General features: G+C 42.4%; 1 protein-coding gene across 6 annotated transcripts in view; it reads left to right on the top strand.

Annotated features, from left to right (window-relative positions):
* Positions 1-27,178, top strand: part of SH3D19 (SH3 domain containing 19) — a 169,272-nt gene that overhangs the window by 21,728 nt on the left and 120,366 nt on the right. For 4 of the 6 annotated variants that reach the window (XR_007773446.1, XM_050946252.1, XM_050946251.1 and 1 more), the window contains exon 1: positions 19,689-20,237. The exons of 1 other annotated variant lie outside the window; for it this stretch is intronic. Coding sequence is in view for 3 of the 5 variants with exons in the window: in XM_050946252.1 (XP_050802209.1) it covers positions 20,147-20,237 (91 nt within the window). In the remaining 2 variants the exon portion in view is untranslated. Of the gene's footprint in view, positions 1-19,688; positions 20,238-27,178 lie in introns of those variants that run through there. One more of the 6 variants, XM_050946255.1, reaches the window with a different exon arrangement.

The raw sequence follows: 27,178 nt of genomic DNA, 5'->3' as shown, positions 1-27,178 counted from the left end.
ACTTTCAGGACATTCTTTTTTGTTGTTACCCTGCCCCTCAATGGTCATATGTTGAACTGCAATTTTACCTTGCGTGAAACAAACTCCATTGACATTACATGCTTGCCTACTGAGTATGTGATAGAAATAGCTCATCTGAAGGGTATTTCATGCCTTCTGTATAGCTTGTAGCAAAAATCATTATTAATTTAGAGGAGAATATGGGCACCGCATAAGTAGATATGTCAAACCCTGGGAGACACCTTCTTGATTGATAATACAAAGTACATACTCTAAAATGTAATCAATGTCTAATGCTGTGATGCAATTTCACACATGGAGATTTAGGGGAAGAATTTCCTAAAATAATGGACTTTTGAAATGACACTGCAAACAAGCTTTGAGGGAAAGAAGGGAATAATGAGTCTACCTATTGCCCCATGAAGCCAGTAAGCAATGCATGCTGAGTATATGATTTAAACCTACCCAGGTGAGACAATGCATTAGGATGTTAAATTTGGAACCTCTTAGATATTACAGGATCCTGTTCAGTGTTTTTAGACCCCTGCAATAACTTTACTAGTTATACAGCAAGGTATATTTTAAATATGAGGTCGGGGGGTGGGTCAAATACATGCTTCGTCAATACTTTCACAAAGCATGATTTTGACAAAGTGTTTCTACCTGAACTTTTAGCAAGAGACTTTTACTCTTGTAGGCTTTAAGTAACGTGCTTAAAGGGGTTATAATTTACGCCCATATTATTACCTCTGCTTCTGCAAATGGAGAGGACCAAAATCTAATAAATCTCTCCTGTGGGATAGAGGGATGGGGATCTGGTGCCACAAGGTCAATGTCCCATGGACTTGGGTGGAAAGGGGTGAAGGTGGGGACTTCTGTGCCCCATATGATCTCTCCCTGTTAACCAAGCCTACACATTTCCATTCAGAAACCAGAAAAGGAGTAAGCTTGAAACAGCACTCATTTGTACTTAGTCCACTCCAGAGCTGCCCTTGTCAAGGAGACCAGAGCAAAAGGAAAGCCCCAGGATGGAATGGACAGACCCTTCCCACAGATCAGAAGGTTGCAGACCCTGCCTCCTCTGGCTGAACAATTTGCTATCATATTAAAAAGTGTAAGGCTAAAATCTAGTTCTTCAACATCAAGAAAACATTGTCAGTACAAAAAATGCTTGCAGGGTTGAAAACAATCTGGGAATTTCATCTGAAGATTAAAATCTTCCAAAGCAAAGGAATTATGCTTGGTCCAGATGAAGGAAATCACCTCATTCTGCAGCAATAATCCAAATATCATTCCCTATACTACAGAAAGCTCTCTGGGCCCCATCTACACTACAGCAGGCCAAATTTAAAGAAAATGATTCATGATGGTCTTGTAAACAAGTTAAATAATTTTAATGCATCTTTCCTTTGAATGTTTCTCTGTACACATTTTTTGGCTGTGAATTAGGATAACAATCTTGTTCTTATTGAAGTCAATGGCAGAATTCCCACTGATTTCAGTTGGCGCTTGATTAGATCCTTGGCCCTTTTTATAAGTAAAATAACAAATATTCCTGGACGTCTTTCCAGCATTTTACTATTTCTTGTTAATTAGGACTCAGATCAACCTACAAAACTAGGACTAAAACTGCTTAGAGTTTAATACCTAGCCGGTACAATTGGCCATATTGCAGCTTTGATTTTTAAGCACCACTCCCCAAGTTTTGTGCACAAATTGATTGTGCACTGTGTCTCAACATACCAAATTGTGAGGTATATTGTGAGGCTCAGAAACTCCCACTAGTACTCCAAACTTACAGATATTATGGATATAGATACACCTCTACCTCAATATAACGCTGTCCTTGGGAGCCAAAATATCTTACCGTGTTATATTGAACTTGCTTTGATCCACTGGAGTGTGCAACCCCCCCCCCCGGAGCACTGCTTTACCGTGTTATATCCAAATTTGTGTTATATCGGGTGGCGTTATATCAAGGTAGTATTTTCAACAAAAAGATTAGTAGCGATTGGACATCTAACACAGTAAAGGCCAGTGAAAATGAGGTAGGATCAGAGACTAAAATTGGGAAAGAACAAGATAAAAATTACTTAGACAAGTTAGATGTTTTCAAGTCACCAGGGCCTGATAAAATACATCCTAGAATACTCAAGGAGATATCTGAGCCATTAGCAATTACCAGCGGGGAGTCAGCGTCTATGATTACAAGTGATTGAGAAAGAAGGTGATGGCTATGGGAGATAAATTAAATAACATGAACTAGGATTTGGGAGGAGAAGTGGATGAGACACAACCTGGATATAAGAACTAAATCAGGACAAGAGGAGAGAGCAAAAATAAACTCATTTTCTCAACTATATCAACAGTAGTCGATGCAGATGGAACTGGTAGTGGAAGGAGGATATTAAAACCCACATGCTGAGGTAAAAAATGTTTTAAGGGAGGAAATATGTAGGACAAATTTCTCAAGACTGTAGGGACAAAAGTAAACAAGACTGTCTGAACTTTAATACAGGCAGTCCAAGCTCTTTGAACACAGGTCTAGTCCAGTTTATTGCTACTGACTCACTGATACCCCTTGCCTAGTGTGCAAGATATCTGCTTGTACACTGCAGAAGTCTCTGCTCTTTCACACCTGGCACAAAGGCAGCTGGAATTGCAAACCAGCCAGCTGACAGGTATGGAAAGCAATCTGCCATACAGAGCCCTCGTCCAGACTACCCCGCCGTATCAGCGGGTTAAAATCGATTGCTCGGGGATCGATATATCGCGTCTAATCTAGACGCGATATATCGATCCCCGAGCGCACTTATATCGATTCCAGAACTCCATCAACCCGAACGGAGTTCCGGAATTGACACGGAGAGCCGCGGACATCGGTCCCGCGCCGTCTGGATGGGTGAGTACTCCGATCTTAGATATTCGACTTCAGCTACGTTATTCACGTAGCTGAAGTTGCGTATCTAAGATCGATTTCCCCCCCCTAGTCTGGACGAGCCCTAGTTGGTTAGGAATGCTACCTCTGATGCAATACCATGGATGTTAAAGAGAGAGAGCTGGGGCATTAGAGAGGGGAATGTTACACATCCTCATTAGCTACTGCCCATCTTCTGCCCTGGCCTTCCTCACAGCATATTTTATAGCAAAATAGCCTCTGTTTTCCAGGTGTATTTGATTTTTCTGTGTTGCAAGCTGGGTACCTATATGTAAGCTACCATTTCTCCTTCTTTTTAGCTTTAATACATGTTTTATTCTTGAGTATTCATGTCAGCATTGGATCTAAAATAGTATTTATAGCAGATGTTTTGTGGATGCTATTTTATGCTCACAGTAGTACCGATAGTCATTTATTGAAGGGTAAACAAAAGAATTGTTCAAGGAATATTTTAACAATGCAATATTCTGGGAACACAGAATGGTATATTTCCCTATCACACAAACATGAAGTTATACTGTCTCTCATAAAATAATTGAATGTGATGGATTTCTGTGAGCAGTATATTAAATCTTATCCTTAAAAAAGCTAGTCATTTTCACATTACCAGCTAGCTGGATTTCCCTTTGACCTTATACCTGACAAGCTGCCATAATTTTTGTTTCATGTTTTTGTGTTTTTGTGGTTTTTTTATTTCAAATTAATTTGTGTCAACTCTTGGAATTTTCACTCCAGAATAGATTTAGTCAACTCTGTCCACTTCATTAATAAGTGTTTACATCTCAAAAATATTGCCATAGTTGGGAGTAATTGGCAGCTTTGTTATCATTTTCAGCAGAGAGTTTTAGGATTGAATTGGAATGGTATTGGCCATTTCACCCCTGGATATGATCCCATTAGGTCAGCACAGAAGCACGTTGTCAGGGAGCCTGTAAGAACTTCCACCGATGCTGCTCACACTAAATGTGTGCTGTGGATAAACTGAGAAGTTCAGGCCTGATCCTAAAAGCCCACTGAAGTCAGTGGAAAGACTCCTCTGTTGACTGTAATGACTTAGGAAGCATGTTCTTGTCTACGGATAGTGGATTAAAATAAAGTTAATTACTGCAACATGGGGATGGCCTTAATGTTTGCTGAAATGGGGCAATCCTATCCCAATCTAAAAGAGAGCTTGGAAGACTTTAGAGATGCAGAAGCTGAAAGGCTAGGGGTGAGTTTCTGTGAAGCACCCATACAAATCACAGCACCAACTTGCAGCTTGGAGAGAGGGGGAAAATAAGGTGTCTTTAAGCACCAGCTACGTCCTTCCAATTCTGGGTTGCTCTGGGGGCTGAAATGGCCCCCAGAGCAACTCAGAAAGCCCCAAGGACCTATATAAGTTACAGCAGGTTGCCCTGTGGCCTGCAACACTGGTTAGAATTTCTGCAATGCTGTAGGCTACTGCTTAGCGTATGGAGCACACCATGGACAAAGGCTTGTGTGAGGGTCCTAGGAGGAGCAAATTTGTACTCAGACAGGTTGCAAGTGGACTGGATATGTGAGAATCATATTTAGGAATCTGAAATCTGCCAATGATTTTTTTTTTTCAGCATTAAAGGATTGAAGTGGTGAGACTCTGAAACTCTGGTATTGGACAAATCAGAAATTAAGTAAACTCAATTTCCAATGGACTCCATTTTGAATCTCTATTTTAGTTAAATGGATTCTAGTCAGTTTGCTTTATTATGTGCAGTGTGTACTCAGGGATTTCCTCCGCCCTCTTGCTCCACTGTTTGTATTCAGATAACACTTGCTACAGAAAGAGATTACCTTTTAAAAGGATTAGTTATATTTGTGTTAAAGGGATGATGGTGACAGGGCTGAATGGTAAATTGTCCATCCATCAAATATGTTTTTGATCACACTACAGAAATTATATTTAATTGTGTCAAGCTGGACCATGGATATATGCAAGAAGTGGATTTTTCCTAAGCACCCTTTGCTTTATGTGCCTGGTCTGTATTTATACACATGCAGCATGCTGGTATTTCAATATTCCTACAGCTCTAACGCTCAGAGTAGTCACTGCAAGAAAAGCAATGCATATAAACATGCAATCATAATGAGAACCAACACCTGAAGTTTGGATGGATTACCCAAGAATTCTGACAGTAGTTGCGGTATTCATTTTTACAGGGGGTTCTTGGGCAAGGGGAATGAAATTTCAGAGACCAAGGAATTAATTAATGTCAGTGTTAAGGTAATGAGGAGATTAGAAGATGAGTTGAAAAATTTCACTGGGAATTGTAATGGTAGCCAGTTAGTGGATGCTAAACACTATCATATAACATTTCACTTTGTGTAACAATGGCCTGAGTCATATGACAAGGACCAGGAAATAAGTCCACCCTCTTACCACCACTCATGTACATCAAATCTCTGTTAGAGAGAGAGACAGCAATGATACTATGCACAAAACCACATTCAAATGTATGACACAAATAGAATTCCCCTCTTGCAATCCAAAAGGAGAGATGAGTGCATGCCTTCAATTATGCTTTATTTAATTATAATGTGATTCCTAGATGCCTCAGACTCAGTGATGGATGTAATAGAAATACACAGTTAACAGCTCTTCCCCACCCCCACCCCCACCCCCGCTCCTTTTGACAGACCAAATTTTCACCATTGTTTGTAGATTAGAAAGTTCTGAATATTTAAAATTGTTACCCAAAAGCTTTGCCCTGGTAACCCACATGGAGGGAGTGTGAGAGTTGGACCATTAGAGAGTTGAGGCTGTAGGAAAAGTCTAATTCAACCCTGCTAGTGGAAGATGTTGCTTGTGGCATTACCAAGGACTACGGCACTCAGGGAAGGAGTTCACCTCTCAGGAAGAGCAGATGGTCAATCACTTTGTTGTTTATAGTCATCTTCAGGCAGAAGCCAGGCCTGTAAAATTTCAGCCCAGTAGATGTAAGTGTTGAGCAACTAAAATGGGTGTCAAAATGGAAATGTTCAAACAATGCTAATTATAGCAGTAACACACTATTAAATCTGCAGCTGTGAGCCTGTCTGGCAATTAATTGTAAATTTTTTCAAGTACTTGATTTTTTTTTAAGGTCCAAAAGTTAAAAGGTCTTGCTAGATTCAGGAACCTCCAGTTCAGCTAACATTACTTTATGTCAGCATTACTGAGCTTCAGTTGCTAAAGTTTCATAAACTGGAGAATTGATAACTAGTGTTCAATTGCCATCATTTGCTAATGAGGCTGGAATGTGACCTGCACACCTGACTGGTCATGAAATAAAAATCAAAAGCTCAAGGCTCATTTACTGCAACTGACAAAGTTCTTTAGTGCTAATCCAAAGTATTGTGAACCCTATTGCTACAGCAGTATATGAGCATTCAGCCAGTGCAACCAGCAGGTAAAAACAGACTGTTTACTCCAGAACAACTGCTCTTCATTATTTGTCCCATTTTCCCATAAACTCCTTATCTGTCCTGCTCTGAGACTGGATGATAATATTAATCCCTTTAGAAATTTATATTTCTCTTAATTGTGAGAGGTGGGACAAAGATTTTATATGGCATATTTTACATTCTCCTCTTCCAAATTTCTCCATTTCTTTCTCATTGCTATAGTGTTGTTTTTGCCCATATTAAGTGTGTGTGTGTCTCAACAGTGAAGATGCCACTGCTTCAGCAATAAAAAGTGCTGCCGAGATGAAATGTTCTGTGGAGAAAAAGATTAACCAACACCCTCATGTGAACACCCCCAAATCTAAAAGATGCTTTAGAATCTAATCTGGGATCCAGATCAGATTATGTCTCTCATCTCTAATTGGCTGAATCAGAACCCCTGATCCAAATGCCCTTCAACTTTGAAGGGTCTGAAACTGCCATCTGGATATGAATTTGTGGTTTGGTCCAAAAGCCTGTAAATTCTAGAATCTGAACATGGCGTGCTCTTTTATGACTGTAAGGATATGTCTTCACTGCACAGTTAACCTAGGCTCTTACCCAGGTTTTAGCCTTAACCCTTCTCCCGTCCACACAGCAAAACTTTTCTCAAGGGTTGGAAATGCTTTTAAGATTGGGATATCTTACATGTTTCATGGTGGGGCTTAAAACCCAGACTCTGCTGTAACTCAGGCTGGAACCTATCCACTTTGCAGTGAGTATGCAGGCTAAAACACTTAAGTGCTGATAGTTCACAATTCCCCCCAAAGAACAGACAGTTTCTCCAACAATTCATTGGGAAAGAATGCTAGAGTGTCTCTGCAAAAAGAACCATGAGATATGATATAGCTCCAAATGCACATGGATGAATGCAGAAACAACAAGGACACAATGTGGGTGAAGTGTTGCAGTGGGGATGTATACCTCAGAGTATGTCTTCACTGCAGAGTTCACTCAAGTTTCTGGAGTTACTCCTAACTCCCCTGAGTGAGCTTGGCGGTGCTTACAGTTCATGCCTGTCTAGGTCTGTAGGATAAACTGTAGGAGCTGCATTTGTTTGGACTGGTAACTCACCACTTTGCAGTGAGGATGCAGGCTGTGCCACTTGAGTGCTGATAGTTCTTCACTATTTTCTCACAGTTCCTCCAATGTGCCTAGCAGGACAGACAAGTTCCCATTGCGCTGCAGCACCTCCCTGAATGTGTTTTCTTTGCTGCGTCTTGGCTTCTTCCTTATTTGCCGAAGCTGCTGGGCAGGGGTGCGCGGTGAGTGCCTCAAGGTCTTGGCTGCTGTGGACAATGCACAGAAGAGGGATTGTTACATTCCAGCAAATGACTGAAACACTTCAGTAACAAGAGCCTTTTGCAAGTAGTAGCAATCACTTTCTCACTGACTTTAGAAAGGCACACAGCTCTACGAGCACCCCAATCATGGTAAGTGTCGTGAGTTGGGGGAAGGCAGTTGTGCATATGGACAAAACAGTCACGGCTTGCAGGGCAACTTTGCAGGGAACTCATTCTAAAATTATCACACACTTTTTAACAGGCGGCCAACCTGCTTGCTGACATCTCACTGCTGCGGGTAAGCAGGGAAACCAGGGCACAACTACTGCATGCTTGCGGCTTTCACCCCGGTCTATATGCAGCTTAGCTATGTGTCGCTTTGGTCCCAGTGATTGCCAAATCGCATGGTACAGTTTCCTACAATGGGGGACCTAATAAGGCTACATACAATCCCTTGGAATCTGCAGCAGAGGATTAACAAGTACCTCTTGGAAACTTTCCAGAGCCTCTCTCTGGAGGATTCCCTGCAGGACTCAATGTCCATCGACACCCTGCTTGGCCATGCAGATTAGCTACACAGGGCAATGTCCAGCTCACGTAAAACAGTACCTGTCTCCCATTTTTTGATTAATTTTACAATTAATTCTACAAGCCACAGCAACTTACCCAGCATCTCATCTGCTTCCTACTCCCCATAGAGCACTTCTGGAGTGGAGAAAAGTGCCTGGCTGCCTGCCCCGCTGGGCGACCCCGCTGGGAGCTCCACATCCTCTTCTAGCTCTCTCTAGCTTCTTCATCCAGAATTTCAGTCTCTGAGTTATCCCCTCTTTCTGCTGCCTGTGAAGTATCCACGGGGCTATTGGCAATGGAGGTGGGGTCACTCTTGCCTACCGCGCCTTATGGTACGCCTACCTCAGCTCCTTTATCTTCGCTGTGCACCACTGCGTGCCCCAATCATAGCCCTTTTCGCACAAGCCTCGAGAAATTTGCCCATATGTGTCCCGATTCTTCAGGTCAGTCACAGCTGCGACTGAACAGAATCCTCTCCCCATATACTGATCAGATCCAACAGGTCAGGTGTGGTCCAAGTGGGAGCGCATTTGGTGCGATAGCCAGCCATGCTTACCTGGGAAGCTCATATGGGAAGCTGGGAAGCAGGAAAAGAGATGTAAAATTCCTGGGGCTTGCAAGGGGGAGGGGCAGGTTGGCTGCAGGGCAGCGGAGTTCAAACTTCTGACCAGAGTGGCAGCATGGGAATTGTGAGACAGTTTCTGGAGGCCAATACAATTAAAAAAAAAAAAAAGGCATGGTGTCTACACTGGCTGTTTGTCGACAGTAAAGGGAGGGGAAAAGATGTCTCTCACAGGGGTGGAAGTTTTTTGTCACCAAAACTGGGCTTTTTTTTCTGATAAAAGTCCAATTGCAGTGTGTACGCTATCGCTTTTTTGTCACCAAAAGGCAGTTTTTGGCAACAAAATTTGCCAATGTAGGCAAACTCTAAGGCTAATATCTTTTTATATTCCCTGCGTCAGTCTATGGAGAACATTCTTGTTATCTCTGATCAGAACAGAAATAATGTTGCAGTATCAAGGAGCTATGTTTCCCCTGTTGGAAACTCTACTTCATTCCTTACGCTTTTTACAAAATCACTTAATGTTGTTCTTTTGTTGTCAGGGACCCGTGGATCCCTTCCAAATATCAGTGCACTAGTTTCAGGCTTCAGCTGCTTTAAAGTCAAAACCTGAATTGATATTTGACCATATGAGCAATTCTTTAGCAAAAATATTTTGGTGGAAGAACAGCTTATTTCTATATGGCCATATACAGTACCAACTCCAGAGAGGGATATCAGAATAAAAGATCTCAGTGGAGCCTACAGTTGGAAAGGTAACAAGTTATAGTTCTGCAGAGAGTACCAAGACATGTTTACCTAGTTGCCTGCCCTTACATGCCTCTCTTCACCTAATATTGTGAAAGACAAAATCAAAAGTATTTAAGTTGTGGTGAATAATACAGTTTTGAATTATTAGTATACTGTGGTACACCCCTTTTCCTACACACCCACATTTGTGCAAGATTTGTTACATTGTAAAGATAAATGTATGCTCCCAGTATCTAATAGGAAATATGTAAGAATATTTGAGGCTTCAAATGATGACTCCTATTTAGAGACTTTTTTCCCCACAGTCTTGCTCCCCTGAAGAAGGCTTACCAGAGCAGCTACAGTCAGGCCAGATCTACATATATACACCTATATTTAGACATTGTAGACCTGTAACTACATCACTCAGGGGTGTGAAAATCTATACCACTGAATGATGTAGTTATACCAACCTAACCCTCGTGTAGACAGCGCTGTGTCAACGGGAAAGCTTCTCCTATCAACATAGCTAACATCTCGTGGAGGTGGATTAGCTACACCAACGGGAGACGCTCTCCCATTGGCATAGGAGCGTCTTCACTAAAGTGCAGTGCAGCTATGCTGCTGTAGCATTGTATGTGAAGACAATTCTTCAGAGAACTGTGGGGTAGGAGGTTCAGGCAAAGGACCTCTACTCCTCTATACTGACCAATTTAGACATTTTAACTGCTTATCTCTAGTGTTATGAAACCTGTAGTCACTAATTTCCATTTTGTGTATTTAGCTTTAAGGATTCCTTATGTCTCTTTCAATCTTTTCTCTCTTTAGCTATGGGACCTGGAAATGCTCCTTCAGTCCCTGGAAAGCTAGTGCTTGGTTGGCCAGATGTTCTGCCCTCTTTTCATTTGCTACCCCTTGTGTTTGAATTTAGCAAGCTACTATGCTGCACATTTGGGGGTTATCTCAGATCATTACTCATAAGGCATGAGACTGAGATTCATAAATTCAAATAAGAGGTGACAGGAAGCAACCAGAGCCAGCTCCACTCTTACTTTAATCTCTCATCTCCTGGCCTCATTCTACTTCAAGGTAACAGAATTTAATCTCTGCTGGAGGCTGGGCCCTCTGCCAGCCAGGACTTCAGATCCACAGATTAATGAGAATTAGGCTTATTCTGCTACTTCTTGGAGAAGTTGCGGGGGGAGAGAGGCAATCTTCCAGTTCCTGGGTGTTCTAGAGAAATTTCTCCATAGCCCAGTCCAAGCCTGACTGTACTTTTTCTTATGGCTGAGCTGAGGATGTTGGTTTTGAGCAGAGAAGGATGTGTGTGTGATTAGCCCTTGTGCTTTCATTTGTATACCTTGCTATGTTTATACCTTAATTTGTTGTTTCAGGCAAAGCAGGAGTAGTAGGGAACACTGTTTCCCAAGTTATTCATTGTCTTCTTCACCACTCCGTCTTTGTTTATCTCCTACTTATCTTCCTGCCTTCTTCCATACCACACCTTATGCCTGGAACTCCCTTCTGCCTCAGCTGTGCCTGGTGCAGCTTGCAAGATGAGTGCTGTGATTTTGTGCTCATTGGGGCAGGAACCATGACTTATTCTGGTTTGTACAGTAACAAGCATGTTGTTGGTGATGGTTAATAATACAGTAAGTGATTCTCACTTCCCCGCATTGTTTTAGATTTTATTGCTTCTTTTGGATGACTGTTGAAACAGAGTGCTCTAGCAGTTTTGATCTTGGGCATGTAGATAGGGCCTCTTAGTTGTTTTCAAATCTGTTTCCCTAGTCTAGGGATTTGGCAGCCCCAGTGTTCCTTTTGTGGTTAGCAGTGATAGAGTGTTTGTTTAGCTGTATTTCCTGCACCTTTTCTGATTTTTTATGCTGATGTTCCTGTCAGGGTCCCCTGCTTCAAGTGACAGCAAAGTCCCTTCACAAGGCAGTGACACTTCTTCTGTGGTAAATAGGGTGGGTATGAATATATATATAAAGAAATGAGGAAATTGTAAGAAGAAAGCCCTGTGGAGGGTTGAGTGTCCTGGCCACTCATGGTTATTCGAGGGTTCTGGAGAGAATCCAGGTAAGTCATGAAAGCTCAGGAAAGGTGTGGTTAACAAAGTCCTCGGCCTGGACACTGATCATATAGCAACTAAGAAATCTGTCTGGCATGCAAACGGCTTTCAATTCTAGCTCTATACTTGACTCTCTCTCCTTGGTCTCCTCTTCAGCACTCACAAATAGCTTGTTTCTTCTCTTGTTGACTGTTGTCATCCTCACACTCTTCTTGTCTGTAATTATTTTATGTCTTCAGTCCAAGTTTATGGCCGTGTTGGTGCTGGAAAAATTCAAACTTGCAACTCTGAAGTGGTGAAGCCCCACATAGTATTCTGTACATAACTGCAGTGGTGATGAATTATGGGTCTCACTTTGCCAGTTTAGATATAACATAAAACCATGGTCCTACATCTTTGTGGGGAGAGAACTGTGCACTCACATGAAGATGTAATGGGAGTCCACCAATGCAGACCTCAGTGAAGATTTGGGGCCTTTAAGAGTGCAAGCCTGTTAAAGCAGAGTGTTTGTCCTTTATACATAACTATCATACTAACCGAATAGCAAATTACACACAAACAATTACATTAAAAGAACATTATTAAGGTTGCAAAGACAAGCACTCAAGAGTTAGGAAATACCACAATTAAGGCTGCCTGTGCAACATTAATTTACCTCCTGTGTGTATGCATTATGATAGTCTTTAGTTATATGATCATATACTATTTTTTCAACAGGACCCCTGCTTCATTCTGTGCACAGAATAAACTGCTCAGTTAATGAGCACTGTTCAATATTTTGGTTTTGCTTCATTGTTCAATGGGCATTTTAGTACATATTTACTGCAAATTATTCAAACACTGCTCTGAAAACAGAATTATTAATTTCTTCATGGACTTGTCTCTGGCACTCATCACTATAGTTTCTGCGGGCTTCACAAATACTAATCACATCAGCCACGCCATCAGGGGCTCATTCACCTGCACATCTACCAATGTGATATATGCCATCATGTGCCAGCAATGCCCTTCTGCCATGTGCATTGGCCAAACCAGACAGTCTCTACATAAAAGAATAAATGGACACAAATCAGACATCAAGAATTATAACATTCTAACACCAGTTGGCGAACACTTCAATCTCCCTGGCCACTCGATTACAGACCTAAAAGTCGCAATATTACAACAAAAAAACTTCAAAAACAGACTCCAAAGAGAGACTGCTGAATTGGAATTACTTTGCAAATTGGAATTACTTTGCAAATTGGACACCATCAAACTAGGCTTGAATAAAGACTGGGAGAGGATGGGCCATTACACAGAGTAAAACTATTTCTCCATGCTTATTCCACCCCACCCCCACACACAGTTCCTTACACCTCCTTGTCAATTGCTGGAAATGTGCCATTTTCATTACCATTACAAACAGTTCTTTTTCTCTCCTGCTGATAATAGTTTATCTTAACTGGTCACTCTCCTTAGAGTGTGTATGGTAACACCCATTGTTTCATGTTCTCTGTGTATATATATATATATTCCTACTGTATTTTCCACTACATGCATCCGATGAAGTGGACTATAGCCCACAAAAGCTTATGCTCAAATAAATGTGTTTGGGTTTGGCTACGCTTGCAGCTGTACAGCGCTGGGAGTTAAAGCTCTCTTCATACAGCTGTGTAGGGAAAGTGCTGCAGTGTGGCCACCCTGACAGCTACCAGCGCTGCAGTGTGGCCGCATTTGCAGTGGTGTTGGAAGTGGTGCACTATGGGCAGCTATCCCAGCGTTCAAGTGGCTGCAACATGCTTTTCAAAAGGGGGGGTTGAGTGGGGTGGAGTGTGACAGGGAGCGTGCGGGAGACAGAGAGAGTGGATTTTTGGAGCTGACATCAGCTCCCTGCCTTGCAAGTTCTAAGGACTTGAAGATACACAGCACCAACCTTCAATCATTTTAAAAAAGTTTCGACCCCTTCCCCCACCCTTCTCTCATTCACTAAATGCAAATAGTCTTCAGACCAGATAAGCAGCTGCTCCAAAACGGACCTCCCCCTCCCCCCCCACCGGGCTGCTTCTCTCCTCAAGCAAACACTAGCTGTGGACATTCATCCCCCTGCCTGCCTCATTCACTGCAAACAGTAGCTGTGTTTGTTTTTTAGATAAGCAGCTCTGGGACCCCCGAGTTCACAACAAAACAAAGAGAGGCATCACAACAAAACAAAGAGTATTATCTTCACTTAAAAGCATTATGGGAAGGTTCTGAAGGTCAGTTACAGCGTAGTAAGATTAATCACTGTTTACACTGGCACCCCAGCACTGTTCTCTTTATTCCTCTCATCGAGGTGGAGTACATGCAGCGCTGTAGCTAGGGAGATACAGCGCTGTATGTGCCTTGCCAGTGTGGATGGGGAGTGAGTTTCAGCGCTGTAAAGCCACCATCAGTGCTCTAACTCTCAAGTGTAGCCACGCCCTTAGTCTCTAAGGTGCCACAAGTACTCCTGTTCTTTTTGCTAACAGAGCTAACACAGCTGCTACTCTGAAACAAATACTAACGAATTTATTTTCCCAGCCCTCTGAGATGAGAGGGTGATATCCCCCTGTTACAGCTAGGGAAATAAGGCACAAAGAGATTAACATAAAAAGTCCACTAATTCTGGCCCAATTTGAGATGCCTAGTGTCACAATCCTGCTTTAAAACTTCCTGTGCTGAACAAATACCAGGCTACTGTGTTTGAGCGTCAGTACACTGCACTTGTGTGCTTTTTAAGCTTCCTAAACTAAAAAAAATCTCTTTTTTCTTCCGGTTTTGGCTCTCTAGGCATACTCTCAAGGTGCACATCCTGTATCACACCCTTTCTGCCAGCTGAGACCCCACAGTGCAACTGCCTAGGCCCTGTGACTAGGGCTAGCTCCCCTGGCCTTCCCCCTCTTTCCCAGAATTCCACTATATGTGCAGGCTGGCTTACAAATTATTTCTTCAGGAATACATGATAGTGGAAGCAAACAGGCACAGGCTATGCAAAGCGATCCAAAACCAAATATTCTTTACTTTAGATAGCAGTAAATAAAAGTGTCTTTTCAAGGCTCCAAGTCCCTTCTTCAGGATTCCTCTCCTCCAGGTCAGGCTTCTCTTCCACGTGACTCAGTCAGTCTGCATGTGCTCATTCTTGCTCTCTCTTCCCACCCTGGAGTCCAGACAGCATCCTTTTACCTTGTCTGGCACTGCCACCAAAACATCCGCTCTCCCTCCAAAAGCCTTTGCCTTTCTTCCTCATGTGAATCCTTTCTCTGCATATCTGAGGCTCTGTAGTTTTTAAGACACAATGCTAACAGCTGATTTCTTTGTTCTGCTTCTGGGGCAATTCCACTCTTCAAACCTCAGTCTCTTGCAGAGAAGTTGGAGAAAACTCGTTCTTCCAGCTTCAGCCAACCCATTGTCCTAAGGTGCTCCCATTTGAATGGGTGACCCTCTCTTATCTCTGATCTGAAGATATCCTGACAGCAGATGGTGGATTCCACATCTATTGAATGATACAAATGATACAGCAATTTCATAAAATCAACTAGAATACATAAGTGATGCATAGAGAGACAAGATGGGTGAAGTAATATTTATTTTTATTGGACCTGTGACGGATTGGACCCTCCTTCTGGGATGCCACCTGATGTACTTGGATTTCACTGAGCGTGCTTGCTCCACTAGCCTGGGCTCCCTCTCCCTGTTTTTCTGAATTAGTCTCTCCAGCCTCTGGCAGCACACCCCCACACACAGGTAGGGATGCACCAGCTGTAGAATCACAGAGTCTGCAAACAGCTCTCTGTGAGAAGACTCAGCTAGGAAATTGCCCAGCACTCAAGTGCAGCTCCCCTCTGGAAAGAATACCCAAAATAATACTGTCTTGCGATGTAGACAGAGATGAAAATAAGCCAGTCTGGTCCTGGCCCAAGCTTCTCACAGCATAACTGGTCCCTGTCTGCCTCTCCCCAAGAACAACAACAGAAAGACAAAAAGCTGGTATGCTGTGCCAGACTGGACCGGCTTCTCCAGTGGCACTTTAAAGGGCCTGGGGCTCTGGCCGCTGCAGGGAGCCCCAGGCCCTTTAAAGCACCGCCCAAACCCTGCTGCTGGAGCTCCAGCAGTGCTTTAAAGGGCTCGGGGCTCCCCACAGTGGCAGGAGCCCCAGGCCCTTTAAATCCCTCCCCGAGCCCTGCCGCCCCAGGTTAGTGCGGCAGGGCCTTTAAAGGGCCTGGGGCTCCCTGCAGTAGCCGGAGCTCCAGGCCCTTTAAAGTGATAGTGCGGCAGGGCTCCCACAATGATTTAAAGGGCCCAGAGTTCTGCAGCAGCCACAGCCCTGGGCCCTTTAATTCACCCCGGTGCTCCCAGCTGCCTCTGCAGCAGGTAGCTCCGGGGTGATTTAAAGGCTCTTGGGGCTCCCAGCCACAGCCCTAAGGGCCTTTAAATCTTGAAAGGTCACACCTCTTCTGGTTGAGGCCATGCCCCTGATCAGGACTCCTGCGTACTGGTAAGTCCTTTAAGTTACCAGTTGATGTAGAGAAACATATGCCATGTAAGCTCATAACTTTGCCACCTCCCTCAATGTGGAGGAAGATATACACAACTTCTTGCCCATCCTGCCCCATTAGAAATTGCACAAACTGGGTTTAATAATAAACAAAAACAAGTTAATTAACTATAAAAGGCAGATTTTAAGTGCTAGCAAACAGAACAAGCTAGTTACTAAGCAAATAAAACAAAACACTCATACTAAGCTTAAGATCTTAAAGAGACTGGTTTGAAGAAGCAATTTCTTACTCCAACTGTTGTCTTAGGCAAGTTACAGAGTTTCCATAGCTTACAGTCCCAGGTATTTCTCTTTACAGACTAGACTCCTCTGTCTCTCTCTGGACTCAGCCCTTGCCTTTCTCACAGCTCAGTTTCTTTGTCTCCTCAGGTACTTTCAGCAGTCTTTCTTCTTGGGCAGGAAGGCAGCGGAGAGGAGTCCTGTTTTCCTTACTCCTCAGCCTTAAATATAATGTGCCTAAGGCGGGAAGCCTTTGTTTCCAGTGGAAAAGTACCAGCAGAGTCAACGGTGGCACTTTTTACCAGGTGACATTATCACCTGACTTTGCAGTGTTAAAGCAACCATGAAACCAGATTTATTTGTAATGTCCACAGGAAGGAACTCCTGGAAGATGGGTGATCTACATCCTTGACTCATTGTCTTTTTCCAAACACCCACTAAGGCTGATGCTTATTGTCTGGTGGGCATCTCCAAGTATACACACAGTTGTTGTCAAGGCTGATTCACCAATCTGGCACTTGGAGTGCAGAAAGTGGGTGATCACAAGGACTCTATATTAATACTTGCCACTCCAGGCTTGTATTAAATTCCCAAGAGTACAGCTTTTTTATGTATGTATTTATTTATTTATTTAAAAACCTTGGATTGGTAGATGCTGCCACCGCCCAAGTGCAAAACTCCTTTGAGAGCCCAGGAAGGCGCACTTGGGAATTCCTTCCTCTGGGGTTCCCTCAAGCTCTTTCACCCCACTCTAGGGAAGAGCTGAGAAAGAAGAAAAAAAAATTAGCTGTTGCCAGCAGCTAATTAAACAACATGTGCACAAACCTTTTAAGACACAAAAATCCAATTCTGTTCTTAAAAAAGGTAAATTTTATTAATAAAAAAAGAAGAAAATACATCTGGGAATTTAGGCTTTTGCTAGATTTTTTAAAAAAGCACTACAAGGATTAAGTACCAAGAATAGCTCTCTTGCGGTCCAGCTTAAAGGTTACAAGCAAAACAAAAGCACTTGGGGTTAGCACAGAGGAGTCCACAAGCCATAACGAAATAAAAGGGATAAATCTATTCATGTCTTCCTAGACTTTTCCTGATCTACTTACATATCTGGGTTTTAGATGAGTAGTTTCTAGGTATGATACTAATGTTTTATCATACCTGGCCCAAGTTTCTCACAGTATAACTGGTCCCTGTCTGCCTCTTCCCAAGAATAACAACAGACAGACAAAAGGGGAATCTTGTTTCAATTTTAAGAAGTTCTAGCCTTCCCATTGGCTCTTTTGGCCAGGTGCCCATTCAGTTCCTCTTACCTTTGCATAGCAGTGAGACTTTTTAACCCTTTACGGGTAGAGCAATTAGAGAACAGCTACTAAGAGGGATTTTATAGCTACTGGTTGGCTGGCGTCCACAAACGGGAGCTACCCCCTCTCCCTTCATGTATCACAGTTGTAATTTTACATAGTCAATATTCCTAACTTCAGATACAGAAATGATACATGCATACAAATTGGATAATCACATTCAGTAAATAACCTTCCCGATGATACCTACAAGACCCATCTTGCAGAAAATATACCTCAGGTATGCCATATCTATCATAAGAATATTTCCATAAGTAATATGGGGGGTAATGTCACAGGACCAACTTCTGTTTGTGAAAGAGACAGGCTTTGGAGTTTCACAGAGCTCTCCTTTAGCTCTGTATAGCTTGAAAGCTTGTCTGTTTCATCAACAGAAAGTGGTCTACTAAAAAAATACTACCTCAGCTGCTTTATCTCTAATATCGTGGGACCAACACTCTACAACATCACTACAACCAGTATAAGTTGTACATAGAGCCCCAAATAATCACACACAATAATCTTTGATTTTTCAGAGAACATAGCATTTTACATGTCATATGCTCAAGCACAACTCCCATTGACTTCATTTACAGCTGAGAGTGCTCAGCACTTCTGCAACTCAAATCCCAGGTTTATGTAAGGCACCCAGAAAGTGAGTGCACAGTTAGAGACCACCTGTGAAGTAATAAAGTGATCATCAAGGGGTTAACTGCATTACTCAGAGTACTCCACCATTCTCATACTTTCTGTTAGTTAGTGAGAGTTTCACCCACCACCTCTTTGTTACACAGTTGAATAAAGCAGGATGTTCTTCTCAGTTTGCACTACTGAAAGTAGTGTGCATCTTGTGCACTGAGTGGTCCTTTTACAAAATATGAAAAGTTCGGTTTTAATTAATTCCCAGGCATCATACAGGAACTCTATGGAAAAGTCAGGGAGAGAGTCTAGTTATCTGGAGGGCATTAAACTGCCTAAACCACAAGACCATCCTTTTTTCTCTGCTGCTCCTTGCCTTATTCACTACACAGCTAACAATGTGTGCAATGAAGGAGGCAGGGGTCTTATAGATCTAGACTCCTTCACTACATAACCCCGGTTCATCCTCAGAGCACCATCCATCCTATGTCAGGCAACCTTAATTATAGGCAGCACTACTTGTTCTGCCTATAATAACAATCTGAAACCAAAGACTCTATAACTTGGCTATTTCTAAGGTGCCTGTCATATTGGTACCTAAGCACCAACAACTTTTTTCTCAGCCAGCAGATCAAATTCAGTGATGAATGAATCCTGGTGTCCACCTGAGGCATACTGCGCATATGCTAATAAGAAGAGTAGGTTTTAACTTTTCACAGTGAGAACCTTTATTACTTAATTCACCTTAACCATAAAGTGAAAGCATTTTTCTGAACTGTTGTGCTCATCATAGCAAATAAAACTAACCCTTTAAAACAGGTGGGCACCAGTCTCTTCTTTTCTTCCCTGATTTACACCCCTGGTTACCACACACGGCTCAGTGGGATTGTACTGGGTATAACTCAGCATGCAGTTTCAACAATGCTTCAACAATGGGACTGGAGTCATAAATCAGCCAAGTCTCATTTGAACAGAGGCTCTTGTTTTGAATTATTTAAAGCCGTTTTTAAAGGTCTTTCCCACTGGTGAGGAAGAATGTACTGTATTCTTGAAGGGACCTTTAAAATCCCACTCAATGCTGCACTGTTTAGAACTTTCCCTCCTTCAAAATGCTACCAGCCTGAGAAACTGCCCTGAAGATAAGTGGATCCACAAAAAAAAAAAATAATGTCCTTTTCCCCTAAATAAAAGTTTTCAGCTACTCCAGCCTTGCAAGTGCGAGTCTATCTTCCCCCCAGCTGAAGCTCGCTCCCTCCCTTGCATGCTGCAGCCCTGATTGCTGCTTTCTGCTCCAGGTACCTCCCCCTCCTCCTTTTGTTTTAGTGCCAGGCAGCAGTGGAGTTTCCTGTTGACACCGGAATATTGTGAATGGGCAGGGAACGCAAACGCGACCTTCTTTCATTTTCCTTTAACTTTCCCTTCCCTCCCAACCTGGTTGTGTGGGTGCGCCTCTCTCTCCTCCCAACCTGCGTCCGGCTGAGCCTTGCAGGGGAAGGGAGGAGAGGAAAAGGCCCAAAGAGGATCCTCCACGCCTAGGCTTAAACTTCAGAGAAGGGGGAGGCGGAGTGAAAAGGAGCGAGATTTGCAGGGAGTTGCCGGCTGCCGGGGCAGAGAAGAGAGGTGCAGGTGCAGAGGGGGCGGCTCGGAAGGGCTGCTTTGCCCCGGGGACCGCAGCGTGGCCCCGCTCCAGCGCTGGGGCGTTCGCTGCTCACTCACTGAGCAAGACAAAGAACCCCCCAGTCGCGCGCGCTCGGGCATGGGGGCGCCTGCTTTCTAAATGCCCCCTCCTGCACCCCTCGCTGATGGCTGAAGCCTGGAGGCTGGAGGACGAGGAAGAGGAGCTGAGGGAGTTCAGCAGAAGGCACAGAAGGGGGAACCTGAACTCTGCAGCCGGTAAGCAGGAGGCTTTTAGTTGAATGCTGGGCAAAGCCATTAAACCCCGCAGTGGTACAGGTCTGTCCATGTACCAGTCTCACTAGCGAGTGGTGCACAGGACACGAGTGGGGCTGTGGTCGCTAAGAACAAGTGTGGGTGGGGGTCAGATTAAGTAGATTAATGTGTTAATCTGTTTGACCGTTACTTAACAGATGGGATTTTTCCTTAAAGTTATGTTTAAAATCCTACCTGGAAATGGAGGGTTTGTTAAATGGGGAGGAGAGCAGGAAGGGGAGTCAGGGCAAGGTACAGTCACTTAACTGTTGTTAACTTGATAGGCTCGACTGAATGCTTATCTCCTTGATGAATCAAGGGATAGTCATTAATATTAAAAGAAAAAGTGCAACGTCCAGCTTCCAACAGTTTAACTCCCAGAGTGCTGTTTGCCTAAATTGGATGGTTAAATATAAATTGTATTGATCAATACTTAAAATGCCCTAAGGATCACCACCCCAACAAACAAACCCCACATTGCTTGTTGCCAATGTGAAGGCCTAGCTTTTGCTCGTTGTTGTGCATTGGAATTCCTCGGGCACAAGACTCTGCCAGCCTGGGGCTGGAGGCCTAAGTGTCAGCAAGGTGCTTAATGCTGTACCAGACACAACTTTACAAACAACCTCTGCCCTGCTGAGTTTACAGTCCCAGAGAAGATGGGGTGCACTGGGACACTCAGGTGAGGGAACTTTTTTTATTGACTCACTTCTTGTAGCCATCACAGGAGAAATGAGTTGTAGACTTTCTCTATACATAAAAGCTTTATCACTTTAACTAATGTAGATAGTTATACCAATATAAATGTGTTTATATCAGAATAGTTTATTCCTGTATGGGAAGGGGAACAAACTACACCAGCCTAAGGCACCTTTAGGAGGTGATTTAAGAAGAGATTTGCATGACAACAGGGCTTGGCAAACTGGAATTAGGAGTTGCTGGTGTGGAAGAAAGAGACAAGTGGGATGACATATTTGGATGGCTGAGGAAAAAGGGTGGGAGAATGTGATGAGACCGGGGTCAGTGATTAGATTACAATGGATTTATGTAGATCCTTGAAGGCAAGAATAAGTTTTTATTTCATATGGTGGGCCAAGGGAGCCAACGCAGCCCTGTCATAAAGTATCTCTGTAGCTTCCAATTCAATTGTTACTTAAAGATCACTTGTGATAAGCAACTTTTTTGCCAGTCCTTGAGGTGGCTGCTGTATTATTTGCCTCTTCTGTCCATATACAATCCACTCTGTGCTGAGACAGCTTCCTAAAAGCCCAGTTCCAGGGGGAATATCACATTAAGAAACATCTTTAAAAACCAGCTAAACAAAAATGTTACCTTTGTTTCTAATAATTTTTTTTATTAAAATTGAAAACTTTTAAAATCAGTGTTTACTTTTTTATTTTTGTTTACTTTCTGCATTTCTCTCAGAGTAGACAATGGAAACTGTCTAGTCATTTTCACTTGACAGAACCAACTATAAACAGTTTTAAGGCCTTGCTCCAGCAAGTCCTTCTTTGTAGAAGGAATAATTATTATGTATATTTTAAAACTCTTTCCATTGGATTTTTTTAAACTAGTAGAAAATATTTATGTTGATCTTAGATTTGGTGAAATTGTGTGTGTTTCCTCATTCTGGAGCTAAATTTGATCACAGAGTTCACTTTAAGGTATGAAATGGTTATACAAAAAATAAAGGGCTGGATTCTCTGTTGCCCTGTACTTTGTATAGTTGCTTATACTGGTGCAAAGGGAGTGTAAATTGCTACTGTCTGTTTTAGTGGTGTGCTCCACCTACTTTGTACTAGTGTAAATGACTACATGCATTGCAGTGAATGCAGACTCGGGTCATGTCTACACTAGGACCAGTTTACCGCTACAGAAATATATTGTATCAGTGATACTCAGACTGTGGCTTTCAAGCCGCAAGTGGCTCTTTAATGTGTCTCCTGTGGCTCTTTGCCGCACATGATATTAAAACACTCTGTGATTTAATTATTAATAAATCTAAGTTATTAATCAAGATGCTTTTACTGTGTTATCAACCAGTTAAGTTATCAACTTACACTAAGTTATTTATTTACTTGCTGTGAGAATCATATATAAAAACTAAATATTTCCCCTGTCATTCACACTACTGTGGCTCTTTTGGGTAATGTTGATTGCTAATTTGGCTGCTGAACCACTGAGGTCTGAGTATGACTGCATTATACTACGCCAGTAAAGTATTCATAGTGTGGGTGCAGCTATCCTGGCAAAGCTGCAGTTTGTACACTTGCAAAACAACAAAAAATATTTCCATCGATAAGACAGCATAGGCAAAGTAAGGAAAATGCTGGCATAGTAAAACCACTGCCTACAAATGAAATAAGCTATACAAGGGGTAGGCAACCTGTGGCACGTGTGCCGAAGGCAGCACGCGAGATGATTTTCAGTGGCATTCACACTGCCTGGGTCCTGGTCACCGGTCCGGGGGGCTCTGCATTTTAATTTAATTTTAAATGAAGCTTCTTAAACATTTTAAAAACCTTATTTACTTTACATACAACAATAGTTTAGTTACATATTATAGACTTATAGAAAAAGACCTTCTAAAACCGTCAAAATGCATTACCAGCACGCGAAACCTTAAATTAGAGTGAATAAATGAAGACTCGGCACACCACTTCGGAAAGGTTGCTGACCCCTGAGCTATACTGATAAAAGCACAGCTTTGCCAATATAGCTGTGTTTACACTACAGACTTTTCCTGGTACAGCTGTGTTGGTCAGGGACATAGTCATGCTGAGAGAAGTCTAGGCATATCCTGAGGCCCAGTATTTTTAAAGACGTGTTTGAGAAAATCACTTGAGCTGTATGTACCAAGTTTTCTTCTCCTCCCACCTCCCAATTGATTTTTTTTGGATTAAAAAAATTAACTGCGCCTAACAGGCAAAAGGTCTAATGATGGAAATGATCATGTAAGTAAGAGTGAAACAAACAATGGGAATATTTAAATTGAGAAATAGGGTAGTGAGTTATGCTGTATCTATCATTTTAAAACTACATTTTGTTGAAAGCAATGGATGCAACTTGTGGTCTGCAACATTAAATGTGATGGATACGCATAGGCCACCGTTATAAAATAAAAGTTCAGTTCATACATGGAAATACAGATTTGTGAATGAGCCCTACCTCAGTCCCAGTGTGGTTCACTTATAAGTAGCGTTGAGAACATAGAGATGTGGATTTTAAGAAGTTAAATACATAAAAATGGAAGAGAAAAGGAGAGGTGGTGTGGAAATAAAGAACTGGTATGAAAGGTAAAAAACACAGTTATGCTTCCTTAGGGTCTGACCCAGTAAACACTTGTATCTGTGAGGACATGTACTTTCATGAGTTGTCCCACTGTGTTTGCAGGATTGGGCCTTAAAAGAGTAACAAAGCGACAAGTAATATGTTACCGTAAAACTATACGTCTTACACTGCGTCACCCACATTTCATGCTATGGAGAAAAGGGACAATCTCTTCTTTGCAATACCAAGCAAGTCTTATAATAAGTTGACTGTTGGGAGGGTTGGAAAAGATAATGAACAGTTGGAAATTTTGGAAAATGCTGATTTGTCAGATCAACACATTCCATTGGAATGTCTCAATTTTGATGAAATATTCAGCAAAAGCCAGGCAGGTTTCTGACAGATTCTAGAATGGTGATTCTAAAATGAAGTATTGCAAACTTCCAGGTCTGTGAACATTTTTGAGTTTTTGGAGGTTCATCCTGATTCAGGAAAAATTTTTTCCCCCAAGACTTGAAGTTGTTTGCAGACCTGAAAGTCTGTTTCCTGGCTATCTCTAATAATGAATATTCTATGAAGGGGAAAGAATCTAGTCCTGCAATGAGCTCCATCTGGCCAATAATAGAGTATGAGGATCATGAGACAGTCTCTATAATCGAATGTGTTCGAAATCTCATACTTCAAACTACATTTAATGTCTACGCTAACTTACTGTATTCAGCCTGAATTCATTTTAACTGTTTTAGGGGGAAGTTGGGTAGCTACAAATGTTGCAGACACTCCCTAAATTTCAAGACAACTTATGAGCTGTAAAAAATCAGTAACTAGTAGGGTGACCAGATAACAAGTGTGAAAAATTAGGTCAGGCAGTTGGGGTGGAATAGGCACCTATATAAGACAAAGCCTTGAATATCAGGACTGTCCCTATAAAATTGGGATATCTGGTCACCCTAGTAACTAGGCTCATAGGTGCCAACTTCCCCATGGCCAGGTGGGTGCTCAACCCCCTGGCCCCTCCCCACCTCTTCCCGCCCCTGCACCGCCCTTCCCTCACCTCCATTCCACCCCTTCCCCCAAGTCCCCGTCGCTGCCCTGCCTCTTCTCCACCCCCTCCCCTGAGCACGCCATGTCCCCACTCCTCCCGGAAAGTCTTAAGTGCTGCCAAACACCTGTTAGATTAGGGGTGGGGGGAGAGGGACAGGAAGCACTGAGAGGGAGGGGGAGGTGAGGAGGGGGTGGCAGCAGGGGGGAGCTTGGCTGCCAGTGGATGCGGAGAACCCGCTAATTTTTGTGGGTGCTCCAGCCCCGCAGCACTCAGAGTCAGCACCTATGACTAGGCTTATCCAGTTCATAGTAAAAAGCTGTCATGATTGTGCTGCAGTGTCCTGGTAATATTATGGGTGTTCAGTGATGCAGGAAAGGATTTTGACTTTTAATATTGCCTTTTTTTTTTTTTTTTTTGTGCTCACTTGCTTAACCACAAATTTCTGTAATTTGGAATGCATCGTGTCATTATCAGTGTGGTTTAGAGAGGTCTTATTGAAGTTGCTTTTGATGTTTGTAAGATTGTCATAGTACTCCTGGAAATTATTTTATTCCTACAGGGTGGCTGACAGTAAATGTGGCAAATAAGTTTCTTGCTACAGGGATCAATAGCCTTTCTATACTTTTTTTTTTACTCTTTTTTTTGTTTGTTTTTTTTTTTCAGATGTTTCAGACTCAGTTTTGTGGAATTTCTTCAGTTCAGTTGGTCAATTTTAAGCTACTGAAAAAATTCATAGCTTTCTACTTGTCTATTTTTCTCTAGACCCAGTTTAGAAGAGCCCTATTTCCTTTGCACTCCTACACCAAACCTGTGCTGACATGCTGGGTCCAGTAGAACAAACCAAGATTGCATTAGAAGCATACCATCTCACCAGTCATTGTACAGCTAGGGGAATTGCTGGGGTATGTTTGTGTGGGATAGGTTGATCCAACTAAGACTTGAGTGCAGCAACAGTTTTTTGCAGTGAACCAGCTCTGTCTTCAAAGGGAAATTATGAATGTGATATGAGAAGCCTCTGCATTCTATTCCCATTTTTATGCAAAATATCTGTTTGGTCCCAAGAGTAAAAGGATAATAAGCTATAAGTCTGTTCTTGAAATTTAGGGGCCTGATTCTGCAAAGCTATGAGCTCCTTCGATGTTCATTGACCCATCAAGTGGATACTGAGGCCCTCAGCACCCTGCAGAAAGTGTTCAGGATTTGTCCTTATGAAATTTATATAACCCAAACATGATGGAAAGTTTTTTGTGTTTTTTTTAATAGACAGACTTCATTAAACCAAAGAATAAATGCAGGAACATGGAATCAGTAGTGGACATGTGATAATGAAAGTGAAAGAACTGTCAGTGTTCTTGCTATTTGGGACTTGCTACTCCTTGAGTGGGTAAGGTTGATGTTTGTTACAAGTCTCTCTCTTGTGACAACAGTATTATTGCTTAGGTTTCCATTTTGGATGAGTACCCAGATCAGTGATTATGACTGTATTACAGCAAGATAGATCGTATTAAATGTCTAATTTGTTTGCAATATAATAAGTGATGGCACTTGTAGAAGTGTGCGTTGTGGACTAGCTAAGTCCTGTACTTTGGTATATCCAATATTCCTTTTCTTCCCTGTAACTCAGTAGTACTGAGCAGTGAAGTCACTGGGAGTTTCCTATGAAGAGATCTCATAGGATTGAGCACAGTAATTTATTCTTTTCAGTTTGGCTAATAATATTTTTCTTTATTTCTAATGGAGCAAAAGCCAATATGGTTTAATTTTGGTGACTTGGCTGTCTGTGCACCATTGACCTTCACATCTGAGCTTGGAATATACTACATGTGCCATTGTAGGGGGCACCTTCTTGCATCTCTTATAAATAAATTGCATTTTAACTGCACTGAGGACAAAGTAGCAGCCCATTGATGTGTTTTGTGTATGTCCTCAGTCTCATCGGCCAGAAAACAGAAAGCTCTCAAAATAGTGGAGCAGATTTTGTGCCCCGGTCTGCTCACTTTGGATCACTTATGAGTTCCCTGTTGGGGATTTCCCCAGCATGGGAGAGCTCTCAGTGTGGGAGGAGCTGACAAAGCTGGTTCTTACTTCTTCCTTATGCAGTGCCTTTCTCTTACTGTGTCTGTATACGATGCCACTGCCTAGCACAATAGGCCCACACCAAAACTACAGCTTTAGCAAACCATGGCTGCAACATTTGAACCAAAAAATTCACTGCTTGCTTACAACCTCAGTTATACATTTTTTTTCTTAAATTGTTTTCTGCATCTGTTGTTTTCTCTTCTATTCCTTTCCTTCCATTGTGTGGTCCACCTATTCCCGTACATTTCTAACCTCTCACTTCCTCCCCAATTCTCTTTCACACTGCTACTCTTTTGTGGCTTGACCTATACTTAAAAGTTTGTTAGGTCAGCATAGCTATGTTGCTCAGGAGTGTGAAAAATCCATTCCCTGACCGGCATAGCTATGCCAACCTAATGTAGATGCAGTTCGGTCAATGGAAGAATGCTTCTGTCAACATAATTAGTATAATTCAGGGAGGTGGTGTTCCTGCACTGAAAGAAAAACCTTTCCATCAGTGTAGGCTGCATTTACA

The sequence above is a fragment of the Gopherus flavomarginatus genome, chromosome 3, assembly GCF_025201925.1.
Source record: "Gopherus flavomarginatus isolate rGopFla2 chromosome 3, rGopFla2.mat.asm, whole genome shotgun sequence".
In the NCBI taxonomy this organism is placed as follows: Eukaryota; Metazoa; Chordata; order Testudines; family Testudinidae; genus Gopherus; species Gopherus flavomarginatus.
Note: the sequence above shows the minus strand (reverse complement) of the source record. Positions and strands in the feature narration are given on the sequence as shown.